General features: G+C 39.2%; 1 protein-coding gene across 3 annotated transcripts in view; it reads left to right on the forward strand.

Moving 5' to 3' along the window:
- The window catches only part of ATP8B1 (ATPase phospholipid transporting 8B1), a 144,379-nt gene extending 137,746 nt beyond the window's left edge, over positions 1-6,633 (forward strand). For 2 of the 3 annotated variants that reach the window (XM_064294467.1, XM_064294468.1), the window contains exons 21-24: positions 776-1,021; positions 1,328-1,466; positions 3,577-3,707; positions 4,802-6,633. In XM_064294467.1, coding sequence (XP_064150537.1) covers positions 776-1,021; positions 1,328-1,466; positions 3,577-3,707; positions 4,802-5,026 — 741 coding nt within the window. In that variant the 3' untranslated portion in view covers positions 5,027-6,633. The remainder of the gene's footprint in view (positions 1-775; positions 1,022-1,327; positions 1,467-3,576; positions 3,708-4,801) is intronic. The other variant, XM_064294466.1, reaches the window with a different exon arrangement.
- The last annotated feature ends 14,968 nt before the right edge of the window (positions 6,634-21,601 follow it).

Raw genomic sequence — 21,601 nt, forward strand, 5'->3', positions numbered from 1 at the left:
ATTCATTGACAAAAGAGTTTATTATCTTTTCTTAGGACACCAAGACTTTATTGTCAAATTACCTGACAATATAGTATTCTCTGTAATAGTAACTTACCCATTTTTTAAAAAATAGTATTTTATTGTGTTTTCAGTGAAGGTTGACACAGCAGTTTAGGTTCCCATTCAACAATTTCTACGAAAGCTCTTCAGTGACATTGCTTACATTCTTCACAATATGTGAACATTCTCATTTCCATTCTGGTTGTTCCATTTTAAGTTATTCATTTTTAAAGTAAGTTATTTTAACACTTTCCAAAACTTATGTGTTTAATTCGCCAATTGGTCTACATTTCATCTAATAATAATTCTTAGAGAAAGGGCTTTCTAATGAAGAAAAAGAATAGTTTGGAATTAACTCGTCAACTTGTATTTGAAAATATTTTCCCAAAGAATTTGAAACTGTGTTCTCTTTGGAAGTAAAAATAATCCCCTTATATTTTATTTGCCATTACTCATTTATTTTCTTCCAACACGGAGCAAAATATGTTTTGAAAAAATAAAACATTTCCCTAACCCTTCTCTTAATTGAACATCAAATAGTTGTGGAATAAACTAGTGAGGTGGATCTCTACACTCTGAAAATATCGTAGGGTTTATCATCTTGTTCAGGTTTTGCCTTCCTAAAACTTAACCACAAGTTGAAACGCTTTGTAAGATATAAATGATCCTATATTTCTGAGTTCTTTGAGCCTGATGAATGAATACACAACTCTAATTTTGTTTTCCCTTTAAGGATGTGAGTGACAAACTGAGCCTCCGATTCCCTGGGTTGTACGTTGTAGGACAAAGAGACTTACTCTTTAACTATAAGAGGTTCTTCGTAAGCTTGTTGCACGGGGCCTTAACATCAATGATCCTCTTCTTCATCCCTTTTGGAGCTTACCTTCAAACCATGGGACAGGACGGCGAGGCCCCTTCAGACTACCAGTCTTTTGCTGTCACAATTGCCTCTGCTCTTGTCATAGCCGTGAATTTCCAGGTACATGGTTTTACTAGATCATACTCAGTATCTGTTGGCACCTGTGTTTCTGCACATAAACTAGCCTGGCTCCCCATCTCCCTCCAACTGAGCCTCTGCTGCTTTACCAAATATGAGCGCCATTTTCCTGCTTTATACCAAGCACATTTCCTTTTTCTTGCCTAAGCCAACAAAGGTTTTTGATTGTTCAGTATTCAAGGCAAATCATGCCTAAATTGCTGAATTCTATTTTCAGAATTCTTAGATCCTTTATTTTTTGCCAGCTCCCCAAAATGACTGCTCTGTTTTTCTTTGGTTTCCCCACAGATTGGCTTGGATACTTCTTACTGGACTTTTGTGAATGCTTTTTCGATCTTTGGAAGCATTGCACTTTATTTTGGCATCATGTTTGACTTTCATAGTGCTGGGATACATGTTATCTTACCGTCTACATTTCAATTTACAGGTTGGTATTTTCTAAAGTCCAAAACTAAAGGTACAGAAAAATGTCATCAGTATAGGTTTTGACATAACTTCTAGGTAAATAAAAAATACCAAAAGTGTAAATTATTGCTAATGAAAGTTAGCATTCTGACTGGAATTTGAGTGGTGATAGTGGGTTGGAAGGGTAGTAATGTGGTGGGAGAAAAGCAAGTTAAAATAACTTTCAGGTACAATTTTGCATCTGTTAAATTAGACAAGGTATTTTTCCCCCGTAAACCTCACATTGATACATAATTGGGGAAGTAAGTATACATTCATCTTAATCCTTCCGAAACAGAATCTGGAAATAATAATGAACTATAAACTTTTCATACCCTTTTACCCAATATTTCCACTTGGGGAAAATATATCCTAAGATTAAACACACTTCATTTTGAAAAGGTAATTTGTGCAATTCTCTCACCGCAAGATTTGTAATTGTTTAGAAAGGAAACGACTGAAAGACCTAAGAATGTTAAATTATGAAGTATCAGTACAATGGAGTATCAAACTATGATGTATCAATACAATGGAATTCTAGAACGCTAAAGTGGGTTAACCAAAACCAAAACCAAACCCATTGCCGTCGAGTCGATTCCGATTCATAGCGTCCCTATAGGACAGAGTAGAACTGCCCCATACAGTTTCCAAGGAGGGTCTGGTGGATGTGAACTGCCAACCCTTTGGTTAGAAGCCGTAGCACTTAACTGCTATGCCACCAGGGTTTCCAACGTGGATTACGTCATTGGAAATAAGTATGTGAATAAGTAAACTGATAGAAAACAAAATAGTTATGTGACCAGTGACTACAGGTGTATAAACTATATGACATAGGAACAAATGGCAGAAGTTAATTTAAACTGGTAGAAATCTTTGGAATTTATGAGCTTCCTGTCTTGAATAGAGTAGTTTGTAGTCAAAATGAGAAGAAGCCCCATAAACTAGTTTCCCTGTAAACAAATTAGTTTTTTTTTTTTTTTTTTAATGACCAATGGTTAGGTTCTAAAAATACTTCCTAGGGTATCCTTTTTCTTCTTGGGATGGAACATTTTTTTTTTTTTTTTAATGATTGTATTTTTCTTTATTGACTATGTTTTTAAAATTTAGCACCCAGGGACTTAGAATATTCCCATAGGAAATATCTTTAAACCCATATGCGTTTAGCACTATAAAAACCACATTTAAAAAAAATAAAGGCCATTATTTCTATAAACTTACAGTGTAAGTACACAAAATATTCTGATAAGTTTGGTTATACCTGTACCCGTTGCCATCAAGTCAATTCCAACTCACAGCAACCCTGTAGGACAGAGTAGAACTGCCCCATAGTTTCCCAGGAGCGCCTGGTGGATTCAAACTGCCAGCCTTTTGGTTAGCAGCTGTAACTCTTAACCACTGTGCCACCAGGGTTTCCAAAGTTTGGTTATAGAAGATGTTAATTCTTAAATTGGATAGTGTATTTGATTACCTAATTGTATTGTAGAATTGAACTGTTACTTTGTAGAAGCTGAAGTGTGATGGGAAAAGCCTGGGTGCTAGTCACAGGGACGTGGGTTTTAATTCTAGGTTGCTATGCTAGTTCTGCTCCCTTAGGCAAATTTCCTAACTTCTCCAAGACTCAATTTCCTTATGTGGCAAAGAGAATTATACCTGCCTGTCAGAGTTGATTAAATAGTCTGATCTGTATAAAATAAACAGGTCTGAGGCCTACCACACAAATAAGTGGTGCCAGCTATTATTAATACTTTAGAGTTTCAAACTAAAACTATAAAGTACTTTTTTAAATTCCTGGAAAAAAAATGGAAATATAGATTTGCCCAATCGCATTTTTAATCAATGCAATGTGAATGTATTTTCTTTTTTCCTTATTCATTTGTTTATGTACACCTGCCTTGTTCCAGAGAATTTACCTTCCTGATTTTGCTTTGCATAGTTGGATTTTAAAATGTTCATTCCTTGAGCAGTGATCAGGTGTTTTGGGAAGGCCAATGTGGGTGTAACACTTTATCATCATCAATTTATGGATTATGGAATATTAACTCTGCCCTTAGGATAAAGGGACTACTGTTATTCCTTGTTTATGTTCTTTGCAGGCACCGCTGCAAATGCCCTGAGACAGCCATATATCTGGTTGACCATCATCTTGACTGTCGCGTTGTGCTTACTGCCTGTCATTGCCTTCCGTTTCCTGTCAATGACCATTTGGCCATCAGAAAGTGATAAGGTATATAGAAAGACGGTCCTCCCCAACTCTGAGTGTCCTTCACAGAAACCAAAGCACTTTCCAAAAGAAGCTTTCCTGCAAAATTCTAAGCTCTTGGGACGTGTAGTAGAATGTTTCTTACACCTACTTCTCTTTCTTTAACTCGATCTTACAAATAAGTCTTTGGGATTAAGGTTTTCTTTTTATTAATGAAAGCTATCAAATATAAACAAGAACAGAATGAACTGCCATATATCTATCCCCTCGATTTAACAATTATAGTGGCAACATTTCGCCATGCAAATAGGTTGGAGTTTTTATCTAAAGAAAAATGTCACCTCCTATAGCAGGATCCTGTTAGGTACAAGTAACAGAAAGCCACGACTCAAAATGGCTCAATAATAAACAATGTATCACTTCAACTCACATAACAACTAACAGACTTCAGACTCAGTTGATTTAATGTTGTCAAAAAGGACTGAGGTTGTTTGCATCCCTCCCCTCCGCCATTTCATTGTAGCTTCACCTTGAAGTATCACATCCTGGCATGTCAGTCTCCAGGGGAAGAGGAGAGACTGACTGGTCTGTAGCTTTCCCTTGGGAGCCTCAGAACTTGTCACAGAAGGGCCCCACGCACACCTCCCTTGGGTCTCATTAGCCAGAATTCTGTCACATGCCCATTCCTAACCTAGTCCCTAACTCATGGCTGTCCAGACGATTCAGACTCATAGCAGCCCTATGGGACAGAGTAGAACTGCCCCACAGGGTTCAAACCACCAGCCTTTAGGTTAACAGCCACGCACTTCACCGCTGCACCTCCAGGGCTCCCAGTCTAGTACCTAGCAAGGGAAATCAATCCAGCCCAGCCCTGGGAATGGCCTCTGCTTCCCATAAGAAAGGTTATTGTGTTGTTAGTTGCCATTGAGTCAATTCCAAGTCATGGCAACCCCATGTGTACAGAGTAGTTCTGCTCTACAGGACTTTCAAGACTGTGAGCTCTCGGAAGCAGATTGTCAGGCCTGTCTTCCGAGTTGCTTTCGGGTGGGTTCGAACCTTTACTTTCATTCAGTCATCCAGTTATTTTTAGCCTGTTCCGGACTTTTCACCTTTGACAGATTCAGAAGCACCGCAAGCGGTTAAAGGCCGAGGAGCAGTGGAAGCACCGGCAGAAAGTGTTCCGCAGGGGAGTGTCCTCGCGGCGCTCTGCCTATGCCTTCTCGCACCAGCGGGGCTACGCGGACCTCATCTCCTCAGGGCGCAGCATCCGCAAGAAGCGGGCCCCACTGGACGCAATAATAGCCGATGGGACTGCAGAATACAGGCGAACTGTGGAGAGCTGAGGAATTCACCTCAAAACTGCCTTTAGTGAAACAGTTAAACAAAGGAAATGTGCGTTTTTTTATGAAAGACTCTCAGGACTTTTTTTTTTTTTTTTTTTAATGAATTTGTCACAAGGATACTGAAGACAATAACCTTTATAAAACCAACTACTTGGATTGGACTATTAAGCAATAGCAAAGCCAAGGATACCTTTTTTAAAGTCCTGTTATTTAACTGTTTATGTTCCTTCTGATGCAAAGGGAACCTTTTAACCCGGTCTCAATCCAGGACAACAGAATTAGAAACCATCACCTTCTTCCATTCAAATGGGATTGCATTATGAAAATATAATTTTCCTGTCCATGACCTTCAGCATGAATTTACAGGAGGCTCCTTTCTTCCTATAGACCTTCTTGTTAACTAAGGTTTTTATTTATAATGGTATTGATGAAAGACTCATAAATGTTGGTCACCTACAACCTCAGTGATCCAGTGAGTTCTGCAGTGCTGATCATGGGCTTCACAGTGTCCTGTTGTCATAGTGGTTTAATAATTCAGTTCAATCAAGAAAAATTACTTCAAATTCGTTAAGTGTAAGGTTTCAATATGTTTTTCCACTTACTACCAGGTTAGAATGGCACATTGGAAACTGTACTCTGACTGCCGGATGTTATTTTAGCAATTTCCTGTAGTACCTGTACTAGCAAGTGATTTTATTCCCTACTCTCTTTCTAAAAAACACATTTAATATTTAGAGGCCGTTAAAACAACTGTTTTAAAAAACTGAGGGTATCAGTGATGAATTGCAGAGTATTTTGCAAAGCTTTCTTTTGGGAAGCAAATTTTTGTGCCTGCCTATATGTAAAGTATTTTATAAGGGTATTGGACAGAGACCTCGTTCTTTTTCACTTGTCTTATGTCTTGAGAGAAAAGGTCATTGATAACTACATTTCTAAGGCCGAGTAACACTAGTGTATCCTTTTAAAATTGAAGAGAACCCTAGGTAACTATGGAAACCATCCTCAGAGAGGTAAAAGTTATTTTTTTCCAGAAGCTTTTCTCATTCTACATTGTTCACACACTGGTTTCCATATACTAGTACAGGTGTAAAAGCGTTTTCAATAGTTGTGTTCTTTACCATTGGGCTGCAAATGCTCGCAATATGTGTCCCTTTGAAGTCCTCTGAGGAAATCACAATGTGTATATAGTTCATTTTTTAGGTATGAAAAAGAATGTATACCTTTTTACTCTATGGAAATAAATTTCTGAATGTTTACAACTTTTCTGTATCTTGTAAATAAAAAGAATTTTCAGCTTTTTTTTTTTTTTAAGGAAAAGATAGCTTTTGTCATTCTGTCAGTTTCAGATTTCTTCCCTGCTCTGCTAATTGTGGGAAAGGTTGATAATGCAAATGTGTCAAAGCCTCATACTCTTGGGTGCAATATTAACAATTTTAAAAGGCAAATTGCTTTGGATAAATTATTTCTGTATTCTGTAAATCTGAGATTTAATGTATATTTTTTAAAAATAAATGCTTTACGAAAATCTTGGGAATGTATGATCTTTTAAAAAATGTTTTAAGTTAGGTTATTATGTTTGTTGCTTTTTTTTTTTAGAATGGGGTCCCTGGGGGGCGCAAATGGGTTGCACTGGACTACTAACCTAAAGGTTGATGGTTTGAACCCATCCAGGTGCACCATGAAAGAAAGACCTGGCCATCTGCTTCTGAAAGGTCACAGCCTTGAAAACCCTATGGAGCACTTCTACTCTGAACACATGGGGTCACCATGAGTCAGAATCAACTGGGTGGCAACAAGTTTGGTTTTGTTTGGCATATGACAGAAGAATCTAAGCCTGCAAGGTTCCTGAAGGAACTTAGAAGTCCTTTGGTGGTAGAAATAAAGTCAGGGATAGGGCACTAAGTGTTAGATGAGAATTGACTGGGAATAGATGGTCAGACTTTGGATGGTGCTGACTTGAAAGGCAGAGGTTGTGGGTTTATAGTTGATGAGATCACTTCTGTAGGGAGTGTTCATGTTAGTAAGCTTGGACAAGGGACTATTCTTCCAAGTGACCTCCACTCTTTGGAGTCAGAATAAGAGCAATCAGAAGGGAGTAACCTTTGGTCAAACGTAGGGGCTGGAAAGTGTACAGACAGTTTATAAATACCTGATGAATACTTGGCAGAAAAATGAGCAAAGGGGAATTAAAAAGCTGAAGGGAGGGAGGGTGGGTAAGCGGAGGAGGGGGTGCATGAAGTGGGAGCTAGGGGAGGGCTAAGTCTCATGGCCTGGCTGCAGCTCAGGTAGTTAGTTCCTTGACAATAAAGGAAGCCATGGCCCCACTAGGCCTTCAGAAGGAGGTTCTCTGTAGGACTGAGATGGAGAGACTTTTCGGGGGGGGGGGGTATAATTAGTAGCAGGTGATGAGAGTTATCCGTTTGGAATGCTTTTTAAATCAAGGTTGAAATCACTGCTAGTCCACAACTGAAAGCTTGTTTCTAGAGTACAATGTCTACATCATGCAACCCTTCAGCAACCAGGCGGGAGGAGGACGTGGCAGATGACGAATCTCAGCAACAGAAATGGTATGACCAGTGCCACAATAGATAAAGAAAAAAAAATTTTTTTTTCAGACCCCAATAAAAGGGGAGAAAAACGCAGAACAGAACTCAAGTTCTTAAAAGTCCAGATGTACTAGACCAGTTGCAACCGGAGGACTCCCTGAGACTATCACCCTGAGATACTCTTTAAACCTTAAATCCAAACTATCCCCCAAGGTCACTTTTTAGTGAAATAACAGACTGGCACACAAAATAATGGATATTGGCACCCATGAGTGCGGTGCCCCATTAAAAAACCAGCTGCGTGAGGCCAAAAGATCAACAATTACTCTAAAGCAAAGATGAGAAGATAAGGGGGCAGGGAAACTAGAGCCCTGGAAATGGATCGAGAAACGCAGTTAAAGAGAATGTTGACGCATTGTGAAAAATGTTAACTAACGTCACTAAACAATTTGCGTAGAAATTGTCAAATGGGGACCTAATTTGCTGTGTAAACTTTCACCAAAAACATAATAAAATAGTCTTTTTAAAAATGGTATGAAAAAAAGTTCTGAGCAGAGCTGGAATACAGGCCCTAAAAAAAAAGTTGAAAGCGAATTTCTTCTCAGGATATACTCCTGTGTTTAAACTGTTTGAGGAATAAATGTTTTTAACCAAAGAGCACCACCTAAAGGTTCCTGCAGATGGTTCCACTCTCCTGATACCAGAAACTGTCTGCTCAGCAATGATAGATGATGGCTATAAAATAATTCTTAAGAAATTCCAGTGTGATAGCAAAATGTACCCTAATGGAATCTAAGTATATTTTAACAATTGCTGCCAGCATGTGAAATGAATGAAGCTTAGAAAAATTGCAAGACTGCTTTTAAAATCCCTGTCAAAAACAGGATTTGCTAAAAAGTTATAGCTGCAATAAAAATTTCTAGTGAATATATAAAAACAAAATGTCCTGTCAAAACATTGAAAGAAAAACAAAGTATGGCTCAGGAAGAAGTGGAGATTGAAACTCTTAAAAATGATTTTCTTGACTTCAGTAGACATTTCTCCAAAAGTATACAAATAGCCAACAAGCATATGCAAAGATATTCAGCATCATTAGACACGGCCCATTGCCCACTGCCGTCAAGTCTGTTCTGACTCATAGTGACCCTATAGGACAGAGTAAAACTGCCCTATAGGGTTTCCCAGGAGTGGCTGGTGGATTCAAACTGCTCACCTTTTGGTTAGCAGCTGAGCTCTTAACCACTGCGCCACCAGGGCTCCTCATTAAACATTAGAGAAATGCAAATCAAAATCACAATGAGATAACACTTAACACCCAGTAGAAAACAGAGGTAAAGTTTCAAGACCCTTTTTTTGCAATGGATTCTTAGATATGGCACCAAAGCACAAGCAGTAAAAAATGAAATAGATAAATTGGACTTCATCAAGTGAAAAATTTTAGTGATCGAAGGACCTTATTAAGGAAGTTAAGAGGCAACCTATGGAATGAGAGAAAATATTTGGGAACCATATAGCTGATAAGAGTTTAATAGCTAAAATATGAAAATAACTCCTACAACTCAACAACAAAAAGAAAAATCAATTAAAAAATGAGCAAAGAACAACTTGACCAAGGCAAGGTCGTAGAGGTCTCATAGACACATCCAAACTACCTGAGGGACCAAATCACTGGGCCGAGGGCTGGGGACCATGGTCTTGGGGAACATCTAGCTTGATTGGCATAAGATAGTTTATAAAGAAAATGTTCTACATCCTAGTTTGGTGAGCAGCATCTGGGATCTTAAAAGCTTGTGAGTGGCTTTCTAAGATGCTTCACTGGTCCCATCCTGCCTGGAGCAAGGGAGAATGAAGAAAACCAAAAACACAAGGGAGAAATTAGTCCAAAGGAGAAATGGACCACAACTACCACAACCTCTACCAGACTGAGTCCAGCAGAACAAGATGGTGCCTAGCTAACACCACCAACTGCTCTGACAGGGATCACAAGAGAGGGTCCCAGACAGAGCTGGAGAAAAATGTAGAACAAAATTCTAACTCACAAAAAAAGACCAGATCGAATGCTTCAAAGGCCAGAGTAGCAGGGGTGGGGGTTTGGGGACGATGGTTTCAGGGAACATCTAAGTCAACTGGCATAATAAGATCTATTAAGAAAACATTCTGTGTCCTACTTTGGAGAGTGGTGCCTGGGATCTTAAACGCTAGCAAGTGGCCATCTAAGATGCATCAATGAATCTTAACCCACCTGGAACAAAGGAGACTGAAGAACGCCAAAGACACAAGGTAATTATGAGCCCAAGAGACAGAAAGGGCCACATAAACCAGAGACTACATCAGCCTGAGACCAGAAGAACTAGATGGTGCCCGCTACAACCAATGACTGCCCTGACAGGGAACACAACAGAGATCCCCTGAGGGAGAAAGACAGCAGTGGGATGCAGACCCCAAATTCTCATAAAAAGACCAGACTTAATGGTCTGACTGAGACTAGAAGGACCCCGCTGGTCATGGCCCCCAGACCTTCTTTTAGCCCAAGACAGGAACCATTCCCAAAGCCAACTCTCCAGACAGGGATTGGACTGGACAATGGGATAGAAAATAATGCTGGTGAAGAATGAGCTTCTTGGATCAAGTAGACACCTGAGACTGTGTTGGCATCTCCTGTCTGGAGGGGAGATGAGAGGGCAGAAGAGGTCAGAAGCTTCCCAAATGGACACAAAAAGAGAGAATGGAGGAAAGGAGTGTGCTGTCTCATTAGGGGGAGAGCAATTAGGAGTATATAGCAAGGTATATATAAATTTTTGTATGAGAGACTGACTTGGTTTGTAAACTTTCTCTTAAAGCACACACACACACACAAAAAGACCAGACTTACTGGCCTGACAGAAACTGGAGAAACCCTGAGAGTTTGACCCCCAGATACCCTTTTAACTCAGTACCAAAGTCACTCCTGAGGTTCACCCTTCAGCCAAAGATTAGACAGGCCCATAAAACAAAATGAGACTAAATAAGTATACCATCCCAGGGACAAGAATGAGAAGGCAGGAAACCTGGTAATGGGGAACCCAAGATCAATTAGGGGAGAGTGTTGACGTGTTGTGGGGTTGGCAACCAATGTCACAAAACAATATGGGTATTAATTGTTTAATGAGAAACTAATTTGCTCCTTAAACCTTCATCTAAAACACAATTTTAAAAAACGGGCAAAAAACTTGAATAGACATTTCACCAAAGAAGACAAACAAATGGCCAATAAGTATATGAAAAGAAGCTCAATGTCATTAGTCATGAGGGGGATGTAAATCTAGACTACCATGAGATATCTCTTCACACCCACTGTTGTTGTTAGGTGCCGTGGAGGAGGTTCTGACTCATAGCGACCTCATGTACAACAGAACACTGCCGAGTTCTGTGCCATCCTCACAATCGTAACTATGTCTGAGCCCATTGTTGCAGCCACTGTGTCAGTCCATCTCATTGAGGATCTTCCTCTTTTTCACTGACCCTGTACTTTACCAAGCATGACGTCCTTCTCAAGGGACTGATCCTTCCTGATAACATGTCCAAAGTGTACGACACAAAGCCTCACCATCCTCACTTTTTTTTGTTTTTATTATTGTACTTTAGTTGAAGATTTACAGAACAAACTATCTTCTCACTAAACAACTAGTACACGTATTGTTTTGTGACTTTGGTTACCAACCCCATGACTTATCAACACTCTCCCCTTCTCAACCTTGGGTTCCCTATTACCAGCTTTCTGCTTTCTTGTCACCTCCTGCCTTCTAGTCCTTGCCCCTGGGCTCATTTGCCCCATTAGTATCATTTTGTTTTATGGGCCTGTCTAATCTTTGGCTGAAGGATGAACCTCAGGAGTGACTATATTACTAAGCTAAAAGGGTGTCCAGGGGCCATAGTCTTGGGGTTTTTCCAGCCTCTGTCAGACCAGTAAGTCTGGTCTTTGTGAGTTAGAACTTTGTTTTACATTTTTCTCCAGCTCTGTCCAGGACCCTCTCTTGTGATCCCTGTCAGAGCAGTCAGTGGTGGTAGCCGGGCACCATCTAGTTGTGCTGGACTCAGTCTGGTGGAGGCTGTGGTAGTTGTGGTTCATTAGTCCTTTGGACTAATCTTTCACTTGTGTCTTTGGTTTTCTTCATTCTCTCTTGTTCCAGACAGGGTGAGGCCAGTGGAGTATCTTAGATGGCTGCTAACTTGCCATTCTCACTTCTAAGGAGCTTTCTGGCTGTACTTCTTCCCACATGCACTAGGATGGCTATGACCAGAAAAACAAAAAAGTGTTGGAGAGGATGAAGAAATTGAAACCTTATATATTGCTGGTGGCGATGTAAAATGGTGCAGTCACAATGGAAAAGAGTTTGGCACCTCCTCAAAAAGTTAAACATAGAATTGCCATGTGACCCAGGAATTCTACTTCTAGCTGGACTTGAAAACAGGGATTTAAACAGATCTGTGTACACCAGTGTTCATTACAGCAATATTCACAATAGCCAAAAGGCAGAAACACCCAAGTGTCCATCAACAGGTAAATGGATAAACAAAATGTGGTATGTATACAATGGAATATTATTCCACTATAAGGAGAAATGAAGTCCTGATAGATGCTATGACATGGATAAGCCTTGAAAACATTATGCTGAGTGAAATAAGTCAAACACAAAAGAACATATAGTGTATGATCCCAGTTATATAAAATGTCTGAAATAGGTAAATACATACAGACCAAAATTTGTTAGTGGTTACCAGGGGCTAGGAAGTGAGGACAATGGGAGTTCTTGCTAAAAGAGTATTGAATTACTGTTTGGGGTGATGAAAGATATGGAAATGGATAGTGGTGATGGTTGTAGAACATGGTGAATGTAATTAACATCATTGAATTGTACACTTAAAAATGGTTAAACTGACAAACTTTTTGTTATATATATTTACCACAATAAAATTAAAAAAAAAAACAAAGAGGAACAAATCAAAGGCATATCATGTTTTTTGATAAGAAGGCATAACATCATAAAGAGCCAGTTCTCCCTAGGATAATTCATAAATGGCATGTGATCCCTATAAAAGTGCCAGCAGGGTTAATAGACATGCTGATTTTCACGTACATATGGAAAAATTAATATAGAATCAGAAAACTAGAAAAAGAATGCAGTAAGGGGACACTATATTTACCAGATGCTAAACCAGATTACAATTTAAAGAAGTAATTTAAACTGTGGTTCTGATTGCATGACTACACAGACAATCCATGAAACAGAATAGAAAATCCAGAAATAGACTTGAACACAGTGGAAGTTTAATACATGTAAGTGTGGCATCAAAGATCAGTGGGGGAAAATACGGAGTATCTAATAAATGATATTGGAACAACAGGACAAAAAATTGGATACCTCACACTGTACTAGAATAAAACCCAAATAAACAAAAGATTTAAATGCAAGAAAAAAAAATTATAAAAGTAGTAGAGGAAAAACATGCAAAAATTCAAATACAGTCTTGGAGTAGGGAAAGTCTTTTAATTAAGATTAAAAATCCAAATCCTTCAAAGAAAGGCTAATAAATTCAAATACATAAATATAAAAATTTTCCTCATGGCTGTGCTCCCTCCTTCTTCCTCTCTCTCTCTATATATGCAAAGACAAATGAAGAACAGGGAAAAATATTTATAACTCATATCAGACAAAGGGTTAATCTCCTAAATATATAAAGACCTCCTTGGAACTGAAAAAGTCTGACAATCCGACAAACAAAAATGGGCAAAGGATATGAACAAAGATGTCACAGAAAAAAAAAAAATTCAAATGACTCGAACATGTGGAAAGATGTCTAAACTTATCTGTAATAAAGAAATGCAAGTCATGATTTCTATAGAACATTTTCAACTATTAATTTGGCAAAAAAGAAAGTTTAGTAACTTAGTTTTTGTGGCTGTGGCAAAAAAGGCCATCTCTATTGTTGGTAGGAATATAAATTGACAAAATCTTAGGGATGGCAGTTTAGCAACATCCATTAAAATTTTAAATGGATATGCTCTGATCTAGCGGTCACATTTCTCATATTTATCCTGCAGATATACTTATCCGCAAGGGAAATGACATGTACAATTATTGTACTGCAGCACTGCAAAAGATTGGCAGTGACCTAGAAATCCATCACAGGTTAAATGAAATGGTACATCCCAATGACAGAATACAATGAAACTAATGGACACTGATGGGGACCAAGGAAAGACCTACAAGAGTCATTGTGGTGTGAAAAGAGCCAGGTGCAGAACTGTGTGTATGGTGGCTTCATTTAATGTAAAAAAAAAAGGGTGTTGAAATTGATGTATAAATTCAACACAACCCCAATCAAGATCCCACATTCTTCTTTTTTTTTTTGTAAACATTGACAGGCTGATTCTAAAATAGCTGAAAAGAGTATAGGAGCAAATTCACACATACATGGACAATTGATTTTTTACGAAGGCAATGAAGTGGAGACAGGATAGTCTTTTCAACAAACGTTGTTGGAACATTTGGATATCCACATACAAAAAAGTAAGCTTCAACCCATACCTCGCACCGTATACAGAAATTATCTCAAAACGGACCCTAGAACTAAATATAAAACTGAAAACTATAAAGCTTCTAGAAAAAAACATAGGAGAAAATTTTTGTGAGTTTGTATTAGGCAAAGATTTTTTTTAGATATGACACCAAAAGCATAATCCACAAAAGAACAAATAGATAAGCTGAACTTCATTAAAATTAAACACTTCTAATCTTGAAAAGACACTGTTAAGAGAATGAAAGGATAAGCCACAGACTGGGAGAAAATCTTGGCAAAGCATGTATCTGATAAAAGACTTGTATGCAGAATATGTAAAGAACTCTCAAAACTCAACAACTGGAAAACAAACAACCCAATGGGCAAAAGAGCTAAACAGACACTTCAACAAAGAAGATATACATATGGCAAATAAGGATGTGAAACAAGGTTCAACATTATTAATTGCTAGGGAAACGTATAGGGTCGCTATGAGTCGGAATTGACTCGACAGTACTGGGTTTGGTTGTTTTTTGGTTTAGGGAAATGTAAATTAAAGCCACAATGAGATACCACTATACCTATTATAAAGACAAAAGCTTAAAAGACTGACCATACCAAGTATTGGTGAGGATATGGAGGAATTAGAACTCTCATTCATTGCTGTTGGGAATGTAAAATGGCAAAACCACTTTGGAAGATAGTTTGGCGGTTTCTTAAGAAGTTAAACATAGTGTAGGTTTGCACAGCCAATTATTTTACATGCTGTCAATAAGTTATACACTGTAAAGTTGAATTAATAAAAGTTGTATAATAGACATATTTATAACAACAACAAAATAAATAAAATTGAAAAAATAATTTAAGCATATACTTAACATGTGATTAGCCATTCCACTTCTGGGTATCTACCCAAGAGAAAAGGAAATTTATGTCTATACAGAGGGTGGTGCAGTGAATTAATGTCATGGATTGAATTGTGTCCCCCCAAAATATGTGTCAGCTTGGCTAGGCCATGATTCTCAGGACTGTGTAACTGTCCACCAGTTTGTCATCTGATGTGATTTTCCTAGGTGTTGTGAATCCCATCCTATGATGTTAATGAGGAGGGATTAGGGGCAGTTATATTAATGAGGCAGGACTCAATCTACAAGATTAGGTTGTGCCTTAAGCCACTTTCTTTGGAGATATAAAAGAGAGAAGTGAGCAGAGAGACATGGGGGGAACCTCATACCACCAAGAAAGCAGCACAGGGAGCAGAGTGCATCCTTTGGACCCAGAGTTCTTGCATAGAGAAACTCCTAGACCAAGGGAAGATTGATGACAAGGAACTTCCTCTAGAGCTGACAGAGAAAGAAAGCGTTCTTCTGGAGCTGACACCCTGAATTCAGACTTCTAGCCTACTATGAAGAGAATAAATTTCTCTTTGTTAAAGCCATCTACTTGTGGTATTTCTGTTACAGCGGCACTAAATAACTAAGACAGAAATGGTACCAGGAGTGAGGTGCCTTCAGGCACATACTGGTGGAGCTAAAGAGCTTTGGAACACTTACTCCAGCAGTGCAGACCAGGGTGGTAAGACCTGAGAGGCCCAGAGGTCAAGGAACCAGGAAGCAAAAGCTGAAGAAAACCAAAAAACCAAACCCACTGCTGTCGAGTCAATTCCAACTCATAGCGACCCTATAGGACAGAGAAAAGCTGAAGAGACAAGGAAAACAGAAAGCAGAGCTGCTTTAGTCTCAAAGGGTAGGGCCACCACCTCTGAGGTCTCAGAGGATGGAGTCGTCACTCAGGTGGACTAGGAGAATGGGGCCACCCAAATGCGAGAGAGCAGTATTGCCATTCCAGTGGTCCTGAAAGGTAGAGCTGAAGCCCAGGGCAGCGGGTCCTCCACTCAGAATGCAGAGAGTGTGGCCTATACCTACAGCCTGGATGGCAGGGTCATTGTGTAAATGGTCTCAGAGAGCAGAGGATTATTTTCAAGCCTTGAGGGCTAACATAATATGTTCTGCTGACTTGCTTGGTAACTGTTATCCCTTCTTTCCCAATTTCTTCCATTTGTAATGGAAATGTCTACCTTATGCCTGTTCCATCATTGTACTTTGGAAGCAGATAACTTGTATTCTAGATTTCAAAGATGAAGAGAAATTTTTTGAATTTTGGACTTGGGGTGGAATTAAGACTTCTGGAATGATATGATGGGGTGAATGTGTTTTACATGTGGCAATGACATGAATTTTGGGGGGGCCAAAGGGTGGAATGTCATGTATTGAATTGTGTCCCCCAAATATATGTCACCTTGGCTAGGCCATGATTCCCAGTATTGTGTGATCATCCACCATTTTGTCATCTGATGTGATTTTCCTATGTGTTGTGGATCCTACCTCTATGGTGTTAATAAGGTGGAATTAGTGGCAGTAATGTTAATGAGGCAGGAATCAATCTACAAGATTAGGTTGTGTCTTAAGCCAATCTCTTTTGAGATGTAAAAGACAGAATCAAGCAGAGAGACATATGGGGAACTCATACCACCAAGAAGGCATCCCCAGAAGCAGAGTGCGTCCTGGGTAGAGAAACCCCTAGAGGAAGGGAAGATTGATGACAAGGACTTTCCTTCAGAACCGACAGGGAAAGGAAGTCTTCCACTGGAGCTGGCACCCTGAATTCGAACCTCTAGCCTACTAGACTGTGAGAGAATAAATTTGTCTTTGTTAAAGCCATCTACTTGTGGTATTTCTGTTATAGGAGCACTAGATAACCAGGACACTCAATTTGGCCCTTCTAGCCATAGTCTTTATGACTGCCACATAATAATTGGGTGAAAATATGCAAGTAAGATACTTACGACCCACCAAGGGAATTAGACAGTTTACTAATAATGCAAATAAGTTGCATGAAAGGGTAGGGCTGTGCAAATAAGGTGTAAAAAAAACATTCCTGAACCTGAATTGTAAACTATTACTTCCCTAATAAAAACCCATAATCGTGAATACGGTCTGTGAGTTCTGTGTGGCATTGCAATGAATTTTTGAACCCAGCAGAGAAGTAGAGAGTGCTGTGGGAGGAATGTTTGGTGTCAGAATTGGTAGAAAGGCTGCAGGGTGGAGGCAAGTCTGACCTCCACCTCGTAGGACTCAGCCTTCGGCTATTAATGTTAATAATGATTCTTCTCCCTGCTGTGAAGTTAGACTAGGAGGTGAGACGCCTCCGCCAAGCCATCCTTACACAGAGACTTGTACACGAATATTCATAGCAGCTTTACTTGTAATAGGCTAAAACTGGAAATAACTGAAATTTCCATCAATAGGTGAATGGATAAACAAATTGTAACATATCCATACAATTGAATAACACTCAACAATAAAGAAGAAGAGTGAATTATTGATAAATGCAACCAAACTAATCTATAATAGTAAATCAATGGTTGCTGGGGGATGCAGCAAACCAAACCAAACCCTTTGCCTTCCAGTCGATTCCAACTCATAGCAACCCTATAGGGGATGCAGAGGGGGATGGAAATATGCAGGAGATAAAAAGGGGCAGGAGGGAGGGATTACAAGGGGCATGAAGAAAGTATTAGGAGTGTTTTCAGCTAGGTTCTCTACACAAGCAAACCAGTAATGCTTATAAATACATACAGAGAGATTTATATCAAGGAAACAGCTCACGCAATTATAGGGATTGGAATGTCCCAAGTCGATCAGGATAGACTCCCTTCCCAATTCACAGAGCTGCAGAAGCTGGTGAACCCAAGATGAGCAGGTAGGAGCACAGGGATCCCGCTCACAGGTTGTGACAGTCGAGGAATCCCCAAGGTTGGCAGGCAAAACCGCAAGGTTTCTCATGAGTCACTTAGCTGCAGGGGCTGTCAAACCCAAGATAGGCAGGTTGGGGAGCAGCACTCTTGCTTGCAGGCCGTGAAGATCAGCGAATCCCAACATGGACGGGTAAGCTGCTAGCTCAAGTCCCAAGAACCAGAGGTCAGACAAGAGACAGCTGCTAGATCCAGAACAAGCCAACAACATTTGCAAGGCGAGCAGGAAGGAAGTAGGCAGCGGAAGGTGGAGAGATGAAGGCTGAGGTTGTAGTGAGCTGCCATGGGGCCCACCCTAGCCAGTACCACTCGGCAGATTCCATCATGGGGGTGATCACATATCAAATTTCAACAGGGAAGTGATCACAACATTATAGAACTGCCAAAACACTGAGAATCATGGCCCAGCCAAGTTGACACACAATCTTAACCATCACAAGGAGTAATGCATATGTTTACTATTCTCACTGTGGTAATGGTTTCACAGACATACACATATGTGAAAATATATGAAATTGTATGCCAAATATGGGCCATTTGTTATATATCAATTATACCTCAAAAAAAAAAAAGCTGTTAAATAAATAAAGGAAAGAGGTGGGGAGAATTATATTCAGATTTTCATCAAGAAACTGTAGAGTGATACAGAAGAAACTAATGGAAGTAATTATGGGGAGTGGGGATGGGAGTGAGGTTTTTAAAAACAAAATTATCTTTCCATACATTGAAAAACTTCGAACCATAAATTTTCTATAACGAAAATTAAGTAATAAAAAATAGAAATTTTTTTAAGATAAAAAAGGTAATTCAGATTAATATTTTTCTGTTCAAGTCACAAATCATCCCAAACTGAGTATTTCCCCAGCCCACAAAATTCTCACTAGAACAGCAACTCTCAGCTCTTAACTTTAACTTCTTGGGTGACCGGAAGTCCACAGAGATTTTCAGCTTCCTGTTCATGGTTATAGATAGAGAGCAGTGTGTTTTGTTTCGCCACTTAAACACGCTTTCTTTGCCCTCACAATAGTCTGGGTGATGTTTTATCAAATAAATGGAAGTTCCAATAGAATTTCAATATCCCAGATTCAAAGACCAGTATGGATTTACTGTCCAATAATTATTAGCTAAGATGACCTCAGTATTGATGTATAGTTAGAAATAATTCTCTCCATATTCAAATTATCAAGAATTTTACCTCAAAACTTAAATAAAATGATAATGCAGGTGTTTATAATAAACATAACGGGAAGAGAAATTCTAACATGGAGAGAAATCCAAACCTTCTGACCAAGTATGGCAGTTAAAAATCCAGGGTGCTCCTGCTAAATTCAGGATATAGTTTTTCTCACCCCAGATAAACTGTTAGGATTTCCAGTTGTAGAGAGTATCCATGTTCCTTTGGTCTTCAACGCTTTCAAATAACAGCCATCATTTTCTGAAGCTATCATAAACCCTGGAATGTCTCTTCGTTTCTTTTTCACAAGAGGATTAAAGATATTGGATCTGGCTTCTGAAGCCAGCATAGAAGGGGTTTTTAGCCAGCATTTCTCATCAGGAATCAATTATCCAAGGTGATAAGAATCAACCTTTAGAATAGAGGTCGATTTGCCAACTGGGAGTCATCTTGCAGTTTCATTATAAAATGGTTCTGCTGAGCCAAGCTGCTTAATGAATATGCCAGTCTATGGAAATCCTATACGTTTCCAGTTGCCATTCATTTTGGGATTCCCACCTAGTTTCAGCTTCCTTATTTAAATTTTATGTGGTGAACATAAAAACTTTATGCTCACTGAAGAGTTTAATAAGAACGATTTCTAAAAGTAGAGCTTTGATTCAAGTTTCTAGGAAACTTTCACGAAGATTTTATCATTGCAAATATCTCGAGTAAAAATGGTCCCAGAAAGTCTCTTGTAAATTTACTGGGATTGTCCAAGATGGCTGAGATTTTTTAGGATTTTGTGGCTTGGAATGAAAATACTTTTACGAACTGTCCCAACAGCAAAAAAGAAAGAAAGAAAAAAGAAGTGAGCAGTGTGACCTCAAAAACTCCTAGAGACGCCCCTGTAGTTGTTTTTAGTTGCCATCCAATTGGCTTCTACTCATGGTGACCTTATGTATAACAGAAAGAAACATTAGCGGTCCATGATCTTTGATATGTTTGAGACTCCTCCCACCCAGCAGCCACAAGTCCCGCTAAAATGATACAATGATTGTTCCTCAAACTAACCTAGAGGACTCCTTCCTCCTTCCTTTCAAAGGAGTCAATTAACTTGCATAGAAAGCTTCCCTGCCTCCTCCATTTGACTGTCTTCATATTCTACGGGGAAAATACAAACGACGTGGGAAGCATCAAAAGGAGATGGAAGGAATACACAGAGTCACTATATCAAAAAGAATTGGTCGATGTTCAACTATATCAGAAGGTAGCATATGATCAAGAACTGATGGTACTGAAAGAAGACATCCAATCCACACTGAAGGCTTTGGCAAAAAACAAGGCTCCAGGAATTGATGGAATACCAACTGAGATGTTTCAAGGAACAGATGCAACTCAGGAAGTGCTCACTCATCAATGCCAAGAAATTTAGAAGACATCTACCTGGCCAATCAACTAGAAGAGATCCATATTTATGTTCATTCCAAAGAAAAGTGATCCAACTGAATGTGAAAATTATTGAACAATATCATTAATATCCCACACAAGTGAAATTTTGCTGAAGATCATTCAAAAGCAGCTGTAGCAGTACATTGATGGGGAACTGCCGGAAATTCAAGACAGGTTCAGAAGAGGATGTGAAACCAGGGATATCATTGCTGATGTCAGATGGATCCTGGCTGAAAGCAGAGAATACCGGAAAGATGTTTACCGGTGTTTTATTGACTATGCAAAGGCCCTTGACTGTGTGGATCTTAACAAATTATGGATAACATGGCGAAGAACGGGAATTCCAGAACAGGTAATTGTGCTCATGAAGAACCTGTACGGAGACCAAGAGGCAGTTGTTCAAACAGAACAAAGGGACATTGAGTGGTTTAAAGTAGAAAAGGTGTGCGTCAGGGTTGTATCCTTTCACCATACTTATTCAATCCATATGCTGAGCAAATAATCCCAGAAGCTGGAGTATATGAAGAATGGGGCATCAGGATTGGAGGAAGATTCATTAACAACCTGCAATATGCAGATGACACAATTTTGCTTGCTGAAAGTGGAGAGGACTTGAAACACTTAACTAATGAAGATCGACGATTACAGCCTTCAGTATCTCAACACAGAGAAAACAAAACAGAGAAAACAAAAGTCCTCACAACTGGACCAATAAGCAACTTCACGATGAATGGAGAAAAGATTGAAGTTGTCAAGGATTTCATTTTACTTGGATCCACAATCAACACTTGTGGAGGCAACAGTCAAGAAATCAAAAGACGCATTGCATTGGACAAATCTGCAGCAAAAGACCTCTTTAAAGTGTTAAAAAGCAAAGATGTCACCTTGAAGACTAAGATTAGCCTGACCCAAGCGATGATGTTTTTAATCACCTCATAAGCATTCGAAAGCTGGGTGATGAATAAGGAAGACTGAAGAAGAATTGACGTCTTTGAATTGTGGTGTTGGCAAAGAATATTAAATATACCACAGACTGCCAGAAGAACAAACAAATCTGTCTTCGAAGAAGT

The sequence above is a fragment of the Loxodonta africana genome, chromosome 11, assembly GCF_030014295.1.
Source record: "Loxodonta africana isolate mLoxAfr1 chromosome 11, mLoxAfr1.hap2, whole genome shotgun sequence".
Lineage (NCBI taxonomy): Eukaryota > Metazoa > Chordata > Mammalia > Proboscidea > Elephantidae > Loxodonta > Loxodonta africana.